This window comes from Pithys albifrons, chromosome 7 (genome assembly GCF_047495875.1).
Source record: "Pithys albifrons albifrons isolate INPA30051 chromosome 7, PitAlb_v1, whole genome shotgun sequence".
Taxonomy (NCBI): domain Eukaryota; kingdom Metazoa; phylum Chordata; class Aves; order Passeriformes; family Thamnophilidae; genus Pithys; species Pithys albifrons.
Window position 1 is genome coordinate 3,427,950 of NC_092464.1, and position 21,199 is coordinate 3,449,148.

General features: G+C 52.0%; 1 protein-coding gene across 1 annotated transcript; it reads left to right on the forward strand.

Annotated features, from left to right (window-relative positions):
* The first annotated feature begins 1,513 nt into the window (after positions 1 to 1,513).
* Positions 1,514 to 15,832, forward strand: HHATL (hedgehog acyltransferase like). Its single transcript, XM_071560167.1, has 11 exons — positions 1,514 to 1,619; positions 2,126 to 2,193; positions 2,542 to 2,655; positions 3,103 to 3,297; positions 4,363 to 4,572; positions 8,975 to 9,146; positions 10,662 to 10,806; positions 11,171 to 11,206; positions 11,940 to 12,141; positions 14,013 to 14,154; positions 15,351 to 15,832. Exons 1-11 carry the CDS (start codon positions 1,514 to 1,516, stop codon positions 15,476 to 15,478), a joined length of 1,518 nt encoding a protein of 505 aa, XP_071416268.1. The 3' UTR covers positions 15,479 to 15,832.
* Positions 15,833 to 21,199: the final 5,367 nt, after the last annotated feature.

Sequence of the window (21,199 nt, forward strand, 5' to 3'; positions counted from 1 at the left end):
GAGCGCAGAGTGGGATTGTGATGGTGATGAGGATGATGATGATGGTGATGCCCGGCGGCCACTGGGGACCCTCCGGTGCACCTGACTCGGCGGCTCTGGAGCGATCAGGAGTTAAACTTGTCCGAGGGATTCCCCGCCAGCCCCCCGCAGGGTCGTTCACCGCCTCCCACCGGCTCCTCTGCCGGGTGGTCTTGCTGCCCCTCCAAAAAAAAAAAGCAAAAAAAAAGCTTTGAAAAACATGGAAAGGAGAGGGGAAAAAAGGTTTTTAAAGGCTCCTCCGTGAGTGCCCTCCCGCCGCAGGGGAACCGCAGCGCGGCGGCAGCGCCCGCCCGCAGCGGCCCCGCACCGGGAGCGGCCGCGGAGCGACCCCCGAATACCCCCCGGGCTGAGCCCCAATTCCCCCCGGGCTGAGCCCCAATTCCCCCCGGCAAACGCGTTTGCTCCAGGCTGGGGGCAGATGGGGTCACCCCGCATCGCTGCTAAAGAACCCCCCGCCCGCCTTAAAAGCCTCAGTGACCAAATAAAAGTAAAGGTTTAAAACTAAAATAATATTTTTAATATTATTCTGAGTTTTGTATTTAATTATTTTAATAATCGCGGAAGCTTTGGGATGCGGGTGCCAGGGCAGAGAGTGACCGAGTCGCCTTTTACTCTCTAATCTAATCCCTTCCCACTCTCCGGGTGTCCCCACCCGCGGGGATGGTCGCGGGTGGGTGGCAGTGCCGGATGGGGGGAGTGTCCCTCTCCCCTCACATCCCGCATCCCGTCTGCTCCAGTGTTTTGGCAGCTGCTGGGCAGGCAGTCGGGAGGCTGCGGACCTGCTCGGCACGTCGCGCCGGGGTTAATTAGCCTTGGCAGGAGTAATTAGCCCCAGGCTAATTGCGGGGCTGGGCGCCGGCATCCCCCGAGCCCTGCAGATGCCGCCGGGGGGGCTCAGCTGTGTCTGCGGGGTCCTAAGGCTCCTGGCTGGGAATTATTTGGGACCACGGGGCTTTCGGACCCCCCCAAGAGCTGGAGGTTGGGTAAAACCCCAGCAGAAGGTGAGGAGCAGCCCAGGGCAGAGGAGTTGGGTATTCCATCACATCCCCTTCACCACTGGTGTCTTCACATTCTATCCTGGATTGTCTCCAAGGATCCAGCTAGGAATTAGAGGGACCACACTGGGAGAGATCCATACTGGGCATCCTGGAGCACCTCTGAACATCGGGATAGATGAGAAGAGCCCTTTTTCAGGAACTCCTTGCTGAGCTACCCCCAAATCCTGACTCCTGGGTGGGGTTAGCAGCAATTTCTCTCTTTGCACCTGAGTTCTGCCCCAGGACTGAGCTCCTTCCCTTCAGTTTCCAGCCTTCAACAGAGCCCACAAAGCAGACCTGTGGAGGACCAGCAGGAATTCAGGGTGTTTGAGGGGTAGGAAGGGCAGGTGAGTTCTCACCCCTGGTTTTCTTCCCTCTCCTCTGTCCCTTTCCCAGGTCTGGATCCCTCGTGCTGGCCAGAGGGATAACCTGCCATCATGGGGGTTAAAACGATGCTCCCCAACTATGAGCTGGGCTTTTATGCCCTCGTGGTGACCTGTGCTGTGGTGTACAGTGGCAGTGGGATCTTCGAAGCATCCAGAGGTAACACTTCCCCCCACACCCCTGGGAGGGAGGAGGGATGTAAAGTGCCTGCTTTTCCAGCTGTCAATACCAGCAGCAGATCCCTGGCTTTAATTTTTGCAGAAAGCAGCTTGGAAATCCTTTCCAAAGGTATTTTTGCCTGGTTGCCTCCTTGGCCCCCTTTCCACAGCTGGGGTAAGAGGCTGTGGGATGTCACAGCTCTCCAGTCAGTGCCCAAACAGGCAACCACCCTGTGTGAACAGGGTTGCTTCCCAAAGTTTTTGTCTGGAATCCCATGAACCTGAAAGTTTCATGGGATCAACCAAGACATGTGCAGTGACAAAGAGCTGGAAGTTCTTGCAGAAGCAGCTGTGATCTCTGACTATTGTGGTTGTTCATGGCAATGTGGAAGTGGATTTTGGAGCCCTGATGGCTCCTCATCACCATGATGAAGGTTCCCTGCCTTTCCTGAACCCAGAACCCATTTCCCAAAGCTGTTTCTCCTCATATCTCTGGTCCTTTTGCAGACAGCATGAACAGAAAGGCCTTTCGGGATGGGATAAAGCCAGGCTGGCACTACTTTGGCAGGAAGATGGTAAGTGGAGGAGTCTTTTCTATCTCCAGACAACATGGTCAGTGCCAGCCACTGGAGAAGCAGAGGTGGTTTTTCTGCTGCTGACACACTTTTGTAAAGTCCATGTGACTTGTGTTTTCCTCCCTAAAAGTAGCCAGGGAAATACCAGCCCTGCAGGGCTGTGGACACTCAGCTTTGTGTGCACCAAGATGAGCAATGTCTGTGTGTCCCTCCCGGGGTTTTATGTCTGAGCTAAAGTGCTTGGGAGCCCTTGGGTGGAAAATGGGAAGAGAAGGCTTTGAAAGTGGTGTGGTTGGGGCAGAGATGTGAGGGCTGGGGGCAGTGAGTTGCCTGGTGCTGCTCCCACAGGACGTGGCCGACTTTGAGTGGGTGATGTGGTTCACCTCGTTCAGGAACATCATCATCTTTGCCCTCTCAGGACACGTCCTCTTCGGCAAGATCTGCTCCATGACGGTGCCACAGGTGAGCCAAGGCTGTGGTGGGATGGATGGGAAAGCACCAGGGTGACCTGGGATCTTTGCAGGAGGCCTGGAGGATGCCCTTGGGATGGAGGGGGGGATGCCCTTGGGATGGAGGGGGGGATGCTCTGGGATGGAGGGAGGGGGATGCTCCGGGATGGGGGGATGCTCTGGGATGGGGAGGATGCTCTAGAATGAGAGGGGATGCTCTGGGATGGAAGGAGGGGGATGCTCTGTGATGGGAGGGAGATGCTCTCGGGATGGGGGGGATGCTCTCGGGATAGGGGGGATGCTCTCGGGATAGGGGGGATGGTCTGGGAAGGGGGGATTGCTCTGGAATGGGGAAATACTCTGGGATGGGAGGATCCTCTGGAATGGGAGGATGTTTTGGGATGGGGGGAGCAGGGTTGGTGCTCCCACCAGGCTGAGCCTGGCCACGGCTGTCCTGCAGCACCGGGCTGTGATGTACATGCTCTACGGGGCCCTGGCCGTGCTGAGCAGCATGGGGCTCGTCTACCTGATGATCATCCTCTCCCACTGCCTCGTCCTCTACTCTGTGGCTCTGGCCAAGCAGAAGTGGCTCTGTTACGTGGCTGGGCTCTGCTGTCTTGCCTCCTTGAAGGTGGAGCCATTTGGCTCGTGGCAGGTAAGTGCTGTCCTGCCCATGTCTGCCTCATTCCCAGCCCTCTTGTGTCCATCTCCTTGGGTTTATCTCCCAGGAGGGCTCTCAGACCTTGGCCATTTCTCCTGGAGTCAGAACTCCCACAGTGCTTGAGAGAGTTGAGACTGTTGTGCCACTGAGATTGGGAATAATCCTACAGGGCTCATGTCATGTTTTGGTGACTTTTATGCTGAGCAAGAGCTCAGGACACGTGAGCCCTTCTTGCTGCCCGGGAAACTGTTTGCCAGCCAGGCCAGACATGTTCCTACCCAGTGCCTCAGTGTTCCCTCAGTTAACACAGAGCTGGGGCAGGTTCAGTGGTGCCCATCTCTTAGGTCACAGCCCAGGGAAGATTTTCTCTCACTGGTGGGTGGAGAGTGAAGCTCAGGAAGGACCTTATCAATCTATGCAGTCCCCCTGCAGGACAATTCTACCTCTCCCTGCCTCCTGCTTGCCTCCAAAAATGTGTTCCCTCCCTCTCCATCAACCTTGTGCTGGCTTGGCTTTGCCCCTGGAGGGGGTTATGTCTCTGTGACAGGATGTCATGCTCATCCCAGACCAAAGCTTGTGTGACCAACAGCTGCTTGGCCAGGATGTGGCCAAGAGGATCTACCACTTCCTGACTACACCAGGATGCAGGAGCCAGCTGGGAAATCAAGCCCCAGTTTTCTCTTTCCAGCTCATGAGCTCCAGGGACAATTTGTGTCAGAGCAGAATTGAGGCTTTGCTCAAATTAAAAACTAAACTGAAAGAGGTCAGGGTTAGATGAGATATTAGGAAGAAATTCTTCCCTGGGAGGGAGGTAAGGCCCTGACACAGGTGCCCAGGAAAGATGTGGCATCCCTGGAAGTGTCCAAGGCCAGGTTGGACAGGGCTTGGAGCAACCTGGGCTGGGGGAAGGTGTCCCTGCCCATGGCAGGGGGTGGAACTGGATGATCTTTAATGTCCCATTCTGGGCTTTCAAGCTGTCCAGGAGTGATACCCTCACAAAGCAGACGGGCACAGAAGTGGCACCATGTTCCTGATGGTAACTCTTTGTTTCTCATTCAGAGTGGGTTTGTAACAGGAGCCTTTGACCTCCAAGATGTCCTTTTCTATGGAGGATGCACCTTCACCATCATGCGCTGCATGAGCTTTGCACTTGAGAGCTCTGAGAAGAAGGAGGGCATCTACTCCATCTTCGACCTCCTCAAGTACAACTTCTACCTCCCATTCTTCTTCTTCGGGCCTGTCATGACATTTGACCAGTTCCATGCCCAGGTGAGTGCTCCTGAGGCTGGGCTGGAGGAGAACCTCTCCCTGGGTTTATTTACTTGGGTTTAATGTCTACAAAAATCCCCCCTTTGTCCACAGTGAAGGTGTGAATGGTTGTAGAACTTCTTGTGGTCACTTACAGTCTGTGGCCATGGGCTGGGCTGTGCATAATGCTGTGAATTTTGTGGGGAAGGGCATAAACTGATGGATTTTTAACCTTCTTTTTGGAGTTTTGGCCATTTCACAAGGGAAGACCTCACTGTGATGAAAGGGAGGGCTCAGCCTGTGTCCTCCCTCACTGGGCACCTGCACTGCTTGGTGCCTCAGTTTCCTTGTGTGGTCACCCCAGCACCTTCTGCTGCCCCACTGGGTGGTGCCAGGAGGCCACACTGAGGCCCAGACATGGACATATTTCTCCAGAATTAAGTAAGATTGGGTGTTTCAACAACCAGGGGTTTCCTCTGTGCTCCATGAAATGCTTTGATCCCCCAAGTCTTTGCCTGGACCACACAACCAGGGCAGATTTTGGACAAGCAGACTTCAAACAGCTCTGGGAAACACCAGCAGAACCCTGGGCTGGGACCAGCCAACCTCTGGAGCTGTTCCACAGCCAAAGCTCAAGGAAACCAGCAGTGCTCTCTCCCTCCTCTCTTCTTCCCATCTCAACATCCTTTCACACCGGAGATCAGCCTTGGTCATCAAAGCAAACTGGTGCTGCTGGCTAAAGGGAGGGACCCCTGGTTGAAGATTTCCACCACCCCTCTGGTTCCTTTTGAACAAAACAGTTCCATTGAATTTTTGCACCTAAACTGAAGTCTGGATGCAAGAGTGATTTGGGAATTCCAGCCCAGGGCAGGGAAGAGCAGCCAGAGCCTCTTGGTGAGGAGGAGACCAAAGACCCACCAAACCAGCACCTTCTCTCCAACGTGGTGCTGGTACTGGTTGCCTAAGAAAGGATCTGCACTGGGCTTGTTCCTTCCAGGGAGCAGGATGGGCCCTGATCCCAGTCCTGCTCCTTGATGGTTTGTTCACACAGGGAATTAACAACCTCGTGGTGCCTGTGAAAGGAACAAGAGCCCTCAGGTCCTGCAGGATCTATTTAAAAGGATTTTAGAGCCTTTGACCCTGAAGTCCATAAGGTCAGCTCTGGTGTCCACCTAAGGGATGCAGCCAGGTACCTGTAAATTGGGTCATTAAACTCCTCATGTCTCCCACCCCTGAACTCCCACTCCTCCTGTCAGGCTCCATCTAAGGGGAGTTTTATTTCCTGCTCCTTCACACAGCCCCAAACCGGGATGTCTAAAGCCACTTAATGTGTCCTCTCTGCTCTTTAGAACCCAAAGGCACAAGGATTAGGTCCCCAAACCCTTTCCCTTGCCCCAGGCAGGGGTCCTGTGTTGGCCTGGCCACCACTGCCACCTCCTGGCTACATCCCCCCTGCACTGCTGGAGCTGCAGCTGATTGCAGAGAGTTCTTAATTGCCCAGTTAGGGCAGGGAGCTGGTAAAGTCCCTTCCCCAGGGTAGGGTGTATGGCCCAATTAGGGAATGGATCTGTCCCTTTGGATCCTACTGGTTCTATATCCTGGTGGAGCTCTTGCACCTCCATGTGGGATGGGAACTCATCTGCACCAGGGCTTGGCCAGCCCAATGTGAGCTGAGAAGCATCTTCCTCATGAGGATTAAGGGAACAAACTCCCTGCTGTAGGGATGGGACTGTGGTGGACACAGTCCTGATCCCAAGGGGGTGGTGGCCAAGTGCTGCTGCCACCACATGCAGACATGAGGATGAGAGGAAACCACCTCAGGTTGCACCAAAGGAAGTTTAGATTGGATATATGGGAAAATTTCTTCAAGGAAATGGTTGTCAATCATTGGAAGAGGCTGCCCTGGGCAGTGGTGGAGTCACCATTCCTGGAGAGCTTTAGAAGAGCAACGAGCCTGGAGAAGTGACTGGAGCACAAGTGCTGTGGGGAGAGGCTGAGGGAGCTGGGGGTGTTCAGCCTGGAGAAGAGGAGGCTCAGAGGTGACCTCAGCACTGTCTGGAACTCCCTGAAGGGAAGTTCTGGCCAGGTGGGGGTTGGTCTCTTCTCCCAGGCACTCAGCAACAGGACAAGGGGGCACGATGGGCTCAAGCTCTGCCAGGGGAAATTGAAGTTGGAGATGAGAAAAAACTTCTTTGCAGAGAGAGTGCTCAGGCATTGGAATGGGCTGCCCAGAGAGGGGGTGGATTCCCCATCCCTGGAGGTTTTTCAGCTGAGCTTGGCCGTGGCACTGAGTGCCGTGATCTGGTAAAGGGACTGGAGTTGGACCAAGGGTTGGACTCGATGATCTTGGAGGTCTTTTCCAACCCAATCCATTCTATGTTCTATGATTCTAAGACATGTGGATGTGGCACCTGGAGACTTGGTTTAGTGGTGGCCTTGGCAGTGCTGAGTTAATGGTTGGACCCAATGATCTTAATGGATTTTTCCAACATAAATGAGGAAGGAGGGCTCCATGTCCTCCCACAGGTCTCCATGCCAGAGCCTGTCCTCTCTCAGCTTCTTCTCCAGCTCAGGGTCCAGCAACCTCTTTGTATCCTTAAAGCACCTGGCTTATAAGGGACACACAAAAAAAACCTGGCAAAGGCTTTAATTCTCAGGAATCATCTGGATTTGACAAGAGGGCTGGCGCAGCAGCCTGTGGATTATGCAGGGAGAGCTCCCACCTCTCGCAGGGAATAAAGGGAAAGTAATAAACATAAGAGGATTTTGAACACAGCAGAGATTTTCCGGCGGTGCGGGGAAGCAAGGACAGTGCTCTGCCCCGTGTAATCCTGAAAGCTCCCTATGAGGATGTTTGTATTCCAAGAACCAGAGCTATGACTGCTCCTGGAGGCAAAGCCAGGCCCCCATTTGTACAAGACATGGCAGAGATGAAATCCCCATCAATCAGGTCTCAATGATCTGAGACAGCCCCTGGAGCAGCTCTTAGAATCATAGAATGGGTTGGGTTGGAAAAGACCTCTGAGATCATCAAGTCCAACCCTTGGTCCAACTCCAGTCCCTTTACCAGATCATGGCACTCAGTGCCATGGCCAAGCTCAGCTGAAAAACCTCCAGGGATGGGGAATCCACCCCCTCTCTGGGCAGCCCATTCCAATGCCTGAGCACTCTCTGTGTAAAGAATTTTTTCTGCTCTCCAACTTCAATTTCCCCTGGCAGAGCTTGAGCCCATCGTGCCCCCTTGTCCTATTGCTGAGTGCCTGGGAGAAGAGACCAACCCCCACCTGGCCAGAACTTCCCTTCAGGCAGTTCCAGACAGTGCTGAGGTCACCTCTGAGCCTCCTCTTCTCCAGGCTAAACATCCCCAGCTCCCTCAGCCTCTCCCCACAGCACTTGTGCTCCAGTCCCTTCTCCAGCCTCGTTGCTCTTCTCTGGCCCCGCTCCAGCCCCTCAAGATCTTTCCTGAACTGAGGGGCCCAGAACTGAACACAACACTCAAGGTGTGGCCTCCCCAAGGCAGAGTCCAGGGGAAGGGTCACTGCCCTGGGCCTGCTGGCCACGCTAGTTTGGATCCAGGCCAGGATCCCCTTGGCCTTCTTGGCCACCTGGGCACACTGGTGACTCCTGTTGAGCTTCCTGTCCCTCAGTCCCCCCAGGTCCCTCTGCCTGGCTGCTCTCCAGCCACTCTGTGCCCAGCCTGGAGCGCTGCAGGGGGTTGTTGTGGCCAAAGGACAGGACCTGCACTTGGCCTTGTTGAACTTCATCCCATTGCAATCAGCCCATCTCTCTTCTTCTCCTTTACAGCAGGAGATCCAGAGATCATCAGGCCTCCTCCTCCTCCCAAATGACCCTGGCCAGAGTTATGTGTCTGGCCCTGGTGGGGCTGACAGCCTTGGAATCCATCCTTTAGGTGTGATGGGTAGGGACTTTTTACTTTCCCTGAGTGACCTGTGCAAGGGGCTGTCCTTAAGCACGTCCCTGCCAAAAGAAGATAAAGCCCTGGGAGTTCCCTGGTTGGGGTGGATTTCAATCCACTTAGGGTGGTACAACCAGGGCTGCCTCTGCTGTGTCTCACCCTGTGTCTGCTCTGTTGGACACCCCAGTGATGGGGGTGTCCAACCCTAACCCTAATCTGGTGATGGGAGCAGGAGGGTGGTGCAGGAGGCACCTTGTTGCCATGCTCAGCACTGAGGACATTGGAAGGGAGTTGTGGGTGGGACACGTCCTGCTCCTTGTGGATGTGCCCACCTGAGCTAATCCTTGGAATGGAATCCCAATGGAAATTCAGGCCATGTAGTCCATGGTGTAATTCAGAGGAGAGCAATGAGTCGCCATTGGGACCTTGAATGTCCCTCTGGCTGGAGGAATGTGCTTCCCACTCCATCCCTCAGCTCACCCTGTCCTGGTTTGTCCATCCTGGCAGGTGAGCACACGGGAGCTGAGACGCAAAGACGATGAGATGAAGAGCATCCGAGTCAATGCCCTCCTGCACGTGGGGGCCATCGTAGCTGTGGACATCTTCTTCCACTTCTTCTACATCCTCACCCTCCCTTCCGACCTGAAGTTCGTGACCCGCCTCTCGGATTGGTCCCTGGGTGAGTGGCTGTGCTTGGAAACGTTCACAGCTTGTACTCAGCTCCAAGGCAGGGGTGAGATCCACACCTCCACCCACCCTGTCTCTGTTGGACAGGTTTGGGTTACCCCCCCCCTCCTTATTCCCATTGACCACCCCCAGAGGTGGGACAAGGCAGCCCTGGAGAGCAGGTGGTGTTGGTCTGACCTGCTCAGTGTGAATTGTTTAGTTGGATGTTTAAGAAGCTCAGCACCAAAACATCCCCATTGCCCTTGTGTGGTCTGGAAGGGAGCTCAGCACCTCCAGAAAATCAGCAGGACACAGCACACAACATGTAGCAAGGCAAAGCCTGATGGCCTGTAAGGAATGATGTCCACAGAGTGGTCAAACACTGGAACAGGGACCCAGAGGGGTTACAGATTATCCAAAAAGATTCAGAGCAATGCAATCTCCTCTTAAAGTTGGCTCTTCTCTAAGCAGGGCTGGCCTGGAAACCTCTAAAAGTCCAAATCCCAGGGTAGGTGGTGGTAGCAAGGCTGGAATTCAGCTGGCAGCTTGATGGAGGATTTCAGCTGCTCAAACATATCTGCTGGCAGCATTTGAGACCCCACCCACATGGCAGAGGACAGTCAGGGGCTGGAGGAGCCCCATGTCTCTCCAGAGGGGCAGCTGGAGGGCAGGATAAGATCCCAATGCAGTAGAATAGCACTAGCACTGATTTAGGGTGTCCTAAGAGGCCTGGGTGGACTGACCACACTTGTGTTACTCCAGAGGGAGCTGAGCTCTTCTGACTGTGCTGAGTACACCTGCCTTGTCCATGGTGGGAGCATCGAGGCACTTCATGGCCCTCAGTCTGAATCCCACCAAGATGGGGACATTTTACCTTCTGCTTGCATAGGAATGTGAAATCTTTAGTGTCTGACCCTGCAGGGTTTGTCTGCTCCTCCAAGACAGAAGGTCTGGCCCTGGCTCTGCTGTAGGATCAACGTTGCATTGGTGGCCACAGAGAGCTGGAGTTGGGGGCATTTTGATGGTGAGGCCAGTAAAGCCTCAGAGGTCAGAGCTGAGAACTCTGAGATGAGCTCATCATGGGTTAACAGGCCTCAGAGGGAAGGAACAATGTTGTGATGGAATAAATGAGTGTATGGTTAAAACTTGGTTGTAATAATGCCCAAGTTCATGGGTTCAATCCCCTGAGTGGGCCACTGACTAGAGTTGGACTCGATGATCCTGTGGGTCCCTTCCAACTCAGAATAGTCTGTGATTCTGTGATATGTAGAACTTCTTGGACTACCAAGATCATTAAACACTTTGCTCCCACATACCCCAAGAAGGGATTGTCATTTGGTTCAAGCTTCTTAAAAAGCTTAGTTTTAAAAGCTTTGCTGGTCCAAGACAGCCTTAGAGTGTCCTCTTGATGTTATGCTTGTTCCAATAGATTTGTGCTCCCATGGGACACGCTGTCCCCAAAAAGTCCTGAGGGTGATGATACATTCCATGTTCCTCTTCAACAACCTGACTCTCATTTTTGCTCCAGCTGGCCTGGCCTACTCCAATTTGGTGTATGACTGGGTGAAAGCCGCTGTCATGTTTGGGGTCATCAACACCATTGCCAGACTGGACCACCTGGACCCGCCCCAGCCCCCCAAATGCATCACCATGCTCTACGTCTTCGCAGAAACGTGAGTGTCCCATGGACATCCACAAAGAGGGCAGGAGGTTTGAGCTGAATGAAATGTCCATGGTGGGGAGAACATCTGGGCAGTTCCTCTGAGGAGATGGTCTGTGGGTTGGAGACCATCTACATTAAACATACTGAAGCTCTAGTCTGGACCTGGCCACAGCCCAGAGGTAAATTCTTGGGCAGGAACAATAGATAAGGACAGAAGTTGGACCATGTTATAGTGGGACCTGCCCAAGGAAGGAGCACAGAGAACTTCTGAGAGCAAGGTCCCAGTTTTACCTTGCCAGGGAACTGGGTGCTTTGACATGTATTTTATCATCCTCCCTGTGTGTTTTAACATGTTTTTATCATCTGCATTTTAGGCATTTTGACAGAGGGATTAATGACTGGCTGTGCAAGTAAGTGTCTCATTGACCACCTCCAGTCTGGTTTGGGGTCTTCTCTTTCATCATACAGCAATGAGACATCAGATGCTGTTCATCCCAAAGCTGAGGTGTCCTCTCTCCTCATGAATCCCAGACTATTTGGACTGTTTCACCCCAAACCTGTTGAATTGATTGTCACTAAAAGCAACAACCTCCTTCTCCAAATCTGGGAATGAGAGAGTTCTGTCCCAGAAATCCCTTTAGGTCTGGTGGGTTTAATGTTCCACCAAGGGAGGAAGAGTCAGGTTCATATTGTACCAGCAGAACAGGGATTTGAGCCCAGATCTCCCATATCCTGTGGTTCCATCTACATCTCCTCAGCCCTTCAGCTCCCTTCAGCCATGAGGACACACCAGCAGAGCTGTACTGAAAGAAGTGGCTGCTCTGCAACAAAATCCTGAGCACCAAAATCTGAGAGAGAACCTGAAGCTCTACAGATCCCCAAGTCTTAACAACCCTTTACCTGCCAGATGGGGAAAGGGGAGTATTCTGTCCTTAAGGAACTAGAGGTTTGTGAGGAACACAAGCCACAGGCTGCTGGGGTGAAACAAAACTCCATTTATTGCTGGAATGTGTCATCCCTCCCTTCTCACTGGGTGCTCTGGATTGACCTGTGAGGAACTTGTGGAGAGGCAGTGTGGGATCAGGGATTCCAGAGGGGTCTCCTTGGCTATGGGGAGCACCAACCCCTCTCCTTGGCCATCAGGTATGTGTATGATCACCTTGGAGAGAACCATGACAGCATCCTGAAGGAGCTGCTGGCCAGTGTCACCACCTTTGCCATCACCACCCTCTGGTTGGGGCCCTGTGAGATCGTTTACATCTGGTCTGTCATCAACTGCTTCGGCCTCAACTTTGAGCTCTGGGTGCAGAAGTTCTTCCAGCTGGGGCCCTTTGCCAAACTGGAGGTGAGGGATTGGGCTGCAGGTAGAGGGGGGAAGGTCAGTGATCTGGGACCAAACTCTGGTGATGGAAAATATCTTGATTGTAGAGAGCTCAACCTTGTTTATGAGAGTTGGATCCATTTTGAGCTGAGGTTAAAGAGGGAGTTAAATCCCTGATGATGCCATGGAGCTCCATGTCCTGGTCTCCTGCAGCTCTTTCCTGTGGCCTTTGATTTCATAGAATCACTAAGGTTGAAAAAGACCTTTGAGATCATCAAGTTCAACCATCAAACCAGCACCACCATGTTCACCACTAAATTGTGTCCTCAAGTGCCACATGCACAGGTTTTTTGAACACTTCCAGGGATTGTGACATCCCTGGACCATCCTTGTGACAGCTCCTGAGCTGAGCAAGGGAAGCACAGCCCTGGTGCTCTTAATTTTATACTCTCTGTTCTCCCATCTGCTCCTGTGATGCTTTGTGAGAAACTTAAGTGGAACTTTCAGAGGGAAAACAGAAGTTCAAGATGAGCAGGAGTGAAGCTCCAATGGGGCATCAAAATACCACAGATGGGCATAAAATCTGAGGTCTGTCCATGGGGAAAAGCTTCAATATTTCCCCATGGACATATGAGGAACAGTCTATAAGGAATATCCATATTGTTTGATCCTATGGGGAAATGTTTATATATTTCCACAGGGAAATATTTTGTTCTTCTTGTTCTGCAAAACATCTTGACATCCTGAGTGATTTTGAACTCATTTCTGATAAAAACAAGTGTTTAGGTGCTAGAATAAATTCTTTTCCAAACACTTTAAGCACAGTGCCCTGTCTCTGGGTGAGACCAAGGTGTCTTGGGGACATGTGGGATAAAACACCTTAGGAACTTCATCCTGGAAACAATTATCTTCCTTATTTGTTTTGCCCAACCTGAAGTCTGGAGATCCTAAGCTGGTTAAATAAAGATCTCTCCTGAATACAAACTGCAGAGAGCAACCCTCCCATTTGCTCTCTTTGTTGAACTTCTAATCAGATTAAGGCTCTCACAGGCAGCGAAATCTCCTTCCCTGTGGCACCACAATTCTCAGCACTAAGTGGCCTGGGGATTCACTGTGCTCTTTGAAGACTCATATAAACCCTTCCCTGCTCCACTCACAGCAGCAGCTCCTGAGGATTATGTGCCAGTGACAATTTCACTCTGCTGCTGTCACTAGTTTTCAGCTTTTTTTTTTTTTAATTTTTAAGAAACAATTTTTACCAGGACTGGGGAGTGATTTGCATGTAGGGCTAATAATAAAAATCCTGAAGTACAAGAGCATTATTCTGCCTTGAGGAATGGCTTACCCAGCCATGACATTCCTAAAGGGGCTCCAGGAGAGCTGGAGGGAGACTTTGGACAAGGGCATGGAGTGTCAGGACAAGGGGAATGGCTTTAAACTGACACGGCAGGTTTAGATGGGATATTGGGAAGAAAATCCTGGCTGGGAGGGTGGGCAGGCCCTGGCACAGGTTGCCCAGAGAAGCTGTGGCTGCCCCATCCCTGGAAGTGCCTAAGGCCAGGTTGGACAGGGCTTGGAGCAACCTGGGCTGGTGGGAGGTGTCCCTGCCCATGGCAGGGGGTGGAACTGAATGATCTTTAAGGTCCCTTCCAACCCAAACCATTTTGGGATTTTACAAAGCATGAAACTCTGTCTAATGTCTTGTCCCTGACCCACCAGTTCAGAGTCCCCAATACAGCAGAAGTTTTGCCTTGTCCTTGTGTTTCTTCATCCCTGGGGCACTAAAAGCTGCTCTAATTTTTGCCTCCCCTCTGGAATCCCAGCTGGAGTTTTCTGGAGTGGGACCAGTGCATTTCCCTGGTTTTCCTCACTCTTTCCTCCTCTCCCCTCCACAGGCCAAAATGTCAGGGGCCATGTCCCGGCGGATCAGAGCAGCTTTTGGGGCAGTGAACTTCTGGGCCATTGTCCTCTACAACATCCCTGCCCTCAACAGCCTGGATTTTGCACTGCTGGTGACCAAGAGACTCCTGGTGACGGGTAAGATGCTCCCAGCCTTCCTCCCTGAGGGACCTTTGTAGAGGAGCTGGAGGCAGTGACTGCTGAGTCCTCTTGGGTCCAAAGTGGCCCGACCATGGGCTTGTTACATGGCTGCTCTAAATGTGCTCAATTCTTACACAAAAAGTGCAGGCAGTGGTTCCTTGGCTGCCACCCTCCTCGTGAGAGCACTCTGAGGTACAATGTGCCTTCCAGGTGTGGCTGTGCAGCCCCTGGCACAGCCTGGCACTGATTTGGAGCACTGCAAATGTCCCATTGACCCCACCACGCTGGGCTGAGTCCCTGACTGCAAACCAGCCCCCTTGCTGGAGGGGGTTTTACCTGTCCTGCCTCACCTCCTTTGCTTTGGCAGTTATTTCTGCATCAGCCTGAAGGTGACAGGTACAAATCCTCATCCTGCAGTGTGCACATTTCTGACCAGAGGAGGGTGGCACTCTTTTGAAGTCTTCTTGAGCTGCCCAGGGTATAAATAGCCATCAGGAGCTGGCATCCTCCAGCCCTTGTGGTGCAGGGAATGGCTGATGTCATGCTCTGGGCTCAGTGTGCCAGGAGTGCCTGCCTGCTGAGCCAGCTGCCTTTTGCTGGTGGCATTATTCATCTCAGAGGTCCTGTTTTAGCAGGAGCAAGCTCTGCATCTCCCCTCTGCTGTGGATACCAGATTTGTGATGGCTGATGCTGTCACACCCTTCCTAAGCAGAGGGAGAGCTCCTGGTTCTCAGTCACTGACGTAGGTGGCAAAAATAGGTGTTTCCCTGGGTGGACACTGTCCCCAGTAAGCACAGGACAAGGCTGGGGGTTGGTCCTCAGCATCAGTGGCATCCAAAGCTTCAAAGGGTTGAAGTGTTGAGCAATGGGCAGGTAGAATGGAAAGAAAGTCACCCACCATGTCAGAACTTGGGGAGCAGAAGAAGTTTTGGGGGTAAGAGAGTGCTCAAAGTTGTGTTCCCACATTAGCTGCGGTCCATGATGCCTTGGTGGGCTTAGGCACAACTTCATCCAAACTCTGTTCCTGAGGATTTCCCTCAGTGAAGGTGCAGGGCTGGATCTATGATGAAAAATACCCTCATGGAGTTGTGGGACCTCCCAAGTCCACCTGAGAGACTGAAGTGCTGGTGAAGAATTGGCCTTGTTAGGCATGGAACCACACCAGGATGACCCTCTCTCCCTCCCTCTTCCAGGTTTCCCTGTCAGCACCTTGTCCATCTGGTTCATCACCTACTGTGGAGTGCAGCTGATCAAAGAGCGCGAGCGCATCCTGGCCCTCGAGGAGGAGGAGGAGAAGGGGGACAAGGCAAAGGTGGAGTAGGGGAGGCACCAGCAGGCTTGTCCCAAAGCCTTGGCTCCCTTCCAGCTGCTGCTGCCAGGCCAGCCCCTGGCCAGGGCTCTCCAAGCCCTCCTGACAATCGGACTTGTAGCTCACCCTTGTAGAAGTCACCTGGAAGGCACAGGTCACCCTCTTGCTGCAGGAAGGATTTTCTGTGAGGCACAGTGGGCGTTTCACAGGCTGCCCAGGCAGCTCCCAGGACATTTCTTTAATGACAGATAGAGCCACCCCATCGCTTTTCTGCCCCTCTGACATTGTGCAGGCCAAGAGATTTCACCCCCTGCGTCCCACAGCACTTGGTCCACCAGCACTTGGCTCTCCCACATGTAGCCAATGTCCCCCAGAGGAGACTCTCCAGGTCCCACAGTGGACCAGGGCACTATGGCAACCAATGTCCCTCAGAGGAGACTCTCCAAGTCCCACAGTGGACCAGGGCACTATGAGAAAGGTGGTGCTGAGCCTGCTCTGAGCAGACCATCTCCAGGTTGATTCCAGCCCAACAATCCCATGGTCACTTTCCCATAAGAAAGGATCAGTGTTTACTGCTCAGCTCACCTGTGGTGGTGCAGTGAGGGCTGGGCAAGGGCTCAGCAGGATCTGCTCCTATCAAGGGATAGTAAATAAATAGCAGAGGCTTTGTAGCAAAGGGAGGGAGGACCAGAAAAGGCATGGAAGGGTAACCCTCTCCCCACCACTGTCAGCTGTGCACACTGTGGGTGTTACAGTCCCTACAAAACAGGTCCCCTCACTGCTAAATGTCTTGAAGGAAGGGATTTAGTGCCAGCAGCAGGTACAGGTAATGAGAGCACAGGAGCCAAACTGCTTCACAGCCATCGTGCATCATGTGCAGGGCACGGTGGGAGTGAGGATGCCAAAGAAACACAACACATGGTCCACAACTGCCTGGTCCTCAGCCCCCAGCTCATGCCCCAAGGACCCTCCTCTGCTGGCTCTGAGACTGATGTGGCCACCACGACTGTCCTGCTGTGACATGTGTTTGGGACTCAGGCCAAGTCCCACTTCTATCCTTTTGATATGCCATGGACAAAGGTTTAAGCTCACATTCCTGCCCATGGCTGAGGGACAGAAGGTGCTGTAGGCAACTCTTGCTCATCTCCAGCCACCTTTTCTCCACTGCCTTTGGTGTGCACAGCCCAAACCCATGGCTGCATGGCTGAGAGAGCACACAGGTAAATACAACCAGAGCAGAAAGACCCTGAGTGAAGGGCAGTGATCTGGGGCTGGGTGGTGGAGGGAAAGCCCATGGGAGACTCCTTGGAGGAGCAGCCTTTGGGACACTGCATGGGAGTGTGTGAAACACAGTGCCTTGGGGAAAAGGTGGGTTAATAGCTTAAAAATAGCTCTGGCTCTCTTGCACTTTAGAGTAACTTTCAGTGGCCTTATGTCTGAGGTGTGTCAGTGTTTGGGCAGGGCAGAACCCTTTGCCATGTGGATGTGCAGAGACACTTGGTGCTGCTGTGCTCTGGTGCTGCTCTGTTCTGGCTTCCCTGTGGATGAAGCAGGATCAGTTCCCAGCCAGCTTTCAGCTCTGCCAAAGGAATTTGTGAAATCCCTGATAAATGTCACTTATTTATGTAGTAAATAAACGTTGGAAGACTCTGGCACCTGCTGCTGGTCCCTGTTCTGCTGCAGTGCAGGTGACACCCTGGGCAATGCCCACCAGCAGGGCTGAGAGGCACAAGGAGCTGTTTGCAGGTCCTCACCTCCCACCCAAAATTGTGACCCAAGACATTCAGTTTAACAAAAACCCACCTTGGTGGCATCACCAGATTGGAGGTTGGGCTACAGCTTGATTCATACTCACCTTTATTTGACTCCACCTTTGTTCTGGTGAAATATCTTGAGCCTACAGCCACCAAACTGTCATCTCTGTGGGGTTTGAGTCAGGATTCATGTTGGGTTTATTTCTGGGAGCCCAACCAAAAATACTGGAATTAACAGCAGCTCTTGTGCCTGAATGGCATCTCTTCACACCCCCAAGGCCCCTCTAGATGCCAGGCATATCCCCTTTGAACACAGGTCTGCTGCTGGACTTCTTCTGGAAGGTGTTTTGTGGCATCTCCATTATTTCAGATCTATTTCCCACCATGATGTGCTTCCTCCAGGGTAAAATTAATCTCTTCTCCTCCGTATGGGTGTCCTTGCACAGGTAACACCACCCTGAGCCGCTGAGACCAAGGGCTCTGTCCCTGTGGGTGGCTCAGCTCAGGTCCTTGGCTGCCCCAGGAGGGCAAACAGAGTCACCTCCCAGTGCCAAAGTGGGTGACTCACATGGCAAAGCCCAGTGACTCTGCACTGCCCTCCTGACTTGGATACTCTGGGAGTGAAAATAGCCCATTCACTAAGGATCTATATTTACCCAGCAGCTGCATCTGCTGAAGCTGCCAGAAGGAGCTAATCTTAGACACCAACCCAGTCAGTGAATTGTTAGACACAGTTCATGGGAGATCTTGGGCTTTGTCCTCCTTTACCCCACGTTATCCCCTCTGTCAAACACAGGAGGTCTGGTGGGCCAGGAGCATCCTGGTGCTGTCTCAACCAGCTCAGCCTTGCAGGGGAGACCCTCAGCCTCACTGAATGCCTCCCTAGAATGGGAAATATCCACTGCTCATCTCTGTCCTGGAGAGGAGATCTCATCTCATCTAGTTATTGCCTGCCTGTTCATAAAACTCACCCAAGAAGCCAAGAAAACAATTATTTAGTGCAATTACAAATCCCAGTTAATAGCCCTACATTGGACACTTTCTTGATCAGCCTGACATGGTTACAATTCTTGCATTCATCTTTCCTGTCCTAAAAGTTTGTATGGGAGGGAGTGCTCCTGCTTCATTGCATCCCATTCCCTCAGGATGCTTTCCATGAATCCTGACTCTCATGGCTTAATCCCAGCAGGCAATTAAACACCTTCCCACCCTCCTCACCCTCCATGGGGAGGAGAATTGGAAAGAAAAGCTAAACAGGTAAACCTCTTGTGTGATAAAAACAGTTTAATATTTGAAACAAAAGATGATGATCATATTAATAGTAACAGAACCCATGAGAAACAAGTGATGCCCAATAAAATTACTCACAATCCAATGATGTCCAGCCTGTCTCCAAACAGCAGTTGGCCTCTTTCAGGGTAACTTCCACAGTTTATATACTGGGAATGACATCTTGTGGTTTGGAATATGCCTCTGGACAGTTCAGGTGAGCTCTCCTGGCCGTGATGCTTCCCAGTTTTTTTATGCAGCTCCTCGTTAGCAAAGATTGAGACACTGAGAAGTCCTTAGGGTGAGAACTGCTCAGCAACAACCAAAACATCAGTGTGGGGTCAACATTATTCTCATCCTAAATCTGAAAAACACTGTACCAGCTACTAGGAAGAAAATAAACTCTGTCTCAACCAAAACCAGGACCTTCACCCACTCCCATGTCCTGGGGGAGGCTGTTGCCCACTTAGAGACACACTTAAAAACTGGCTTAGTCCACTGGTCATTGGAAATCCTTGGCTGTATCCATGTCAGATCTGTGGGGTTTCAGTGCTTGGGCTGCTTCCCCAGGCCTTGGAGCTGGTCCAGCTGCTGTGCAAAGTCACTGAAACCAGTGGAGACCCCAGAGCAGGGCTGGGACCAGCACAGTGCTCTTCCCCTGGGTGAGCAACAAACCTGAGAGATGCCAGAGACCCACTAAATGGTCAGAGGTCCTCTGGGAAGGGTTGGGCTGTATCTGAATTCAGCAGCAGCACCTTGTGGTGTGTGGAATATGGAGCCAAAACTCAGATGGCAGCACACACCGAGCAGCAGAACAAAAAGGAAAACAAGGCAGGGCTCAAGAGAGATTAATGGCAGAGGAGGGGGGGAAATCCCAGCTGGTAGCACAACAACACAGGATTAAACCTGGGATAGAGCAGAGCTCCAACACAGGGAGGGGAGGGGGAGGATGGGGGTGTCCAGCCCCAGATGTCAAGGGAGCAGAGAAAGATTTCTGAAGTTCGACCCAGTTCAAAGATCAGCACTGGGTGTTTGATCCCGTCACACATGAGCAGCACAGAAGAAGAGCTTATGATGTGAGCCCTGAAAACAGCTTGTGATTATTTTCCTGCTATATTGGTATCTCCCAGATGGTGCTGGAACCACACCAGTACAAAAGGGCTTCATACCAGTACAGCTCCCTCCCTCTTCCCACTCCTGCAGATAATGATCATGGCAACTTTTATAAATACACCCCTGCCAGGGTAAGGAGTTATATGGATTTAAATACAGCAAGAATAGTGGCTAATATCTTTGCAGAGGCTTAATTAAAGCATTAATTAAATCTGTGCCATTATTGAGTGCCAGCCAGCCCAGAGGGTCCATAGTAAGAGATAAAACAGATTCATGTACAAGTTTTACCATAGGTATAAATAATTAGAGCGACTCTGTTCATCCATGTCTGTCAAAACTAATTTGCTTCTTTGTGAGCTCCATGGGAAGAGATGGAACTGAACTGGCCATTTGAGGACCCATGGGGGGCTTCCTAGACATCCATGTGTGTGTAAGTAGGAGACAAGACCTGCTGGAGAACTCAGCCATTCTGGATCATCAGCTCAAGGTCAGGCAGGTAGTCCTGCTCTTGCTCTAGACTTCATTGGGGGGGTTTGAATCCGAAGAGCTTAGCAGGAGACCCTCAACTTACTAGGAGGTACTTGTGTGTGGAAGCCTTAATCTGTGAGCTGAAGCCTCCTGTTGCATTTCCTTTGCTTCTAACCTGCCTCAGACACTTTCTATGTCACCCAGATGTGGAAAAGATGCATTTATTGATGACAACGTGTCCATAGACTGTGCTATTGGGGCCCATGCATTTATTACAGAATCACAGAATCAAGTAGGTTGGAAAAGACATCTGAGATCATCAAGTTCAACCTATGACCAAACACCATCGTGTCAACCAGACCATGGCACTAAATGCCACATCCAGTCTTTCCTTAGACACCTTCAGGGATGTTTAACTCCATTACCTATTGCAGGGAATCCCACAATACTCAAATCTCCTCCTTTAGGGAGACTTTTTAAGTAACTTCCAGCACTGGTCTCGTATCCCATACAGGGCTGTAAATAAACAGCTCCATCTCCATTCTCCACCCCTTTCCAGACTCCTGAAAAGTGACTCTGGAGGAGAATAAAGGACAAACTGTGAAGCAAAGCATCCCTGGGAGGGAGGGAGCTGGCTGGAGTCAGGGATGCCACAAAGCCCACATAAGACGCTCCCTTAGCGCATCTTTCCACCTTTGACTTCACGGTCTATTTTTAGGCACATCCAAAGGTTTGGCAGTTTGGGAGCAATCACATCAGAGCTGTCAGGAGAAAGCCTCAGCCTCACCATTCCTGATCCAAGGGGCAGATTTGGGTGTTTGATTCACCTGGAAGCCGTTCCCAAGTGTGGGACGGGGCACGTGCGTGTCCAGTTCCTGCTCCCCCCACGGTGACTCACGAGCTGCCAGACCCTTCCCGAGTTCCTGAGGCTGGAATTACAGCTGTTCCCCCCACCCTCTCCCCCCCTGCTTGTCCAGTGTGTCATATTGAAGGGTGATCGGCTTACACATGCTGCACTATGGGTTCCTTAAGCTCTGCCTGTCTCTATATAAAGCCCCGCGCTGGAAGCTGAAGAACACAGACAGCTGCAATAGTAGGCAGCGTTTCCCATTCCCGCTGTGCCGAGGGC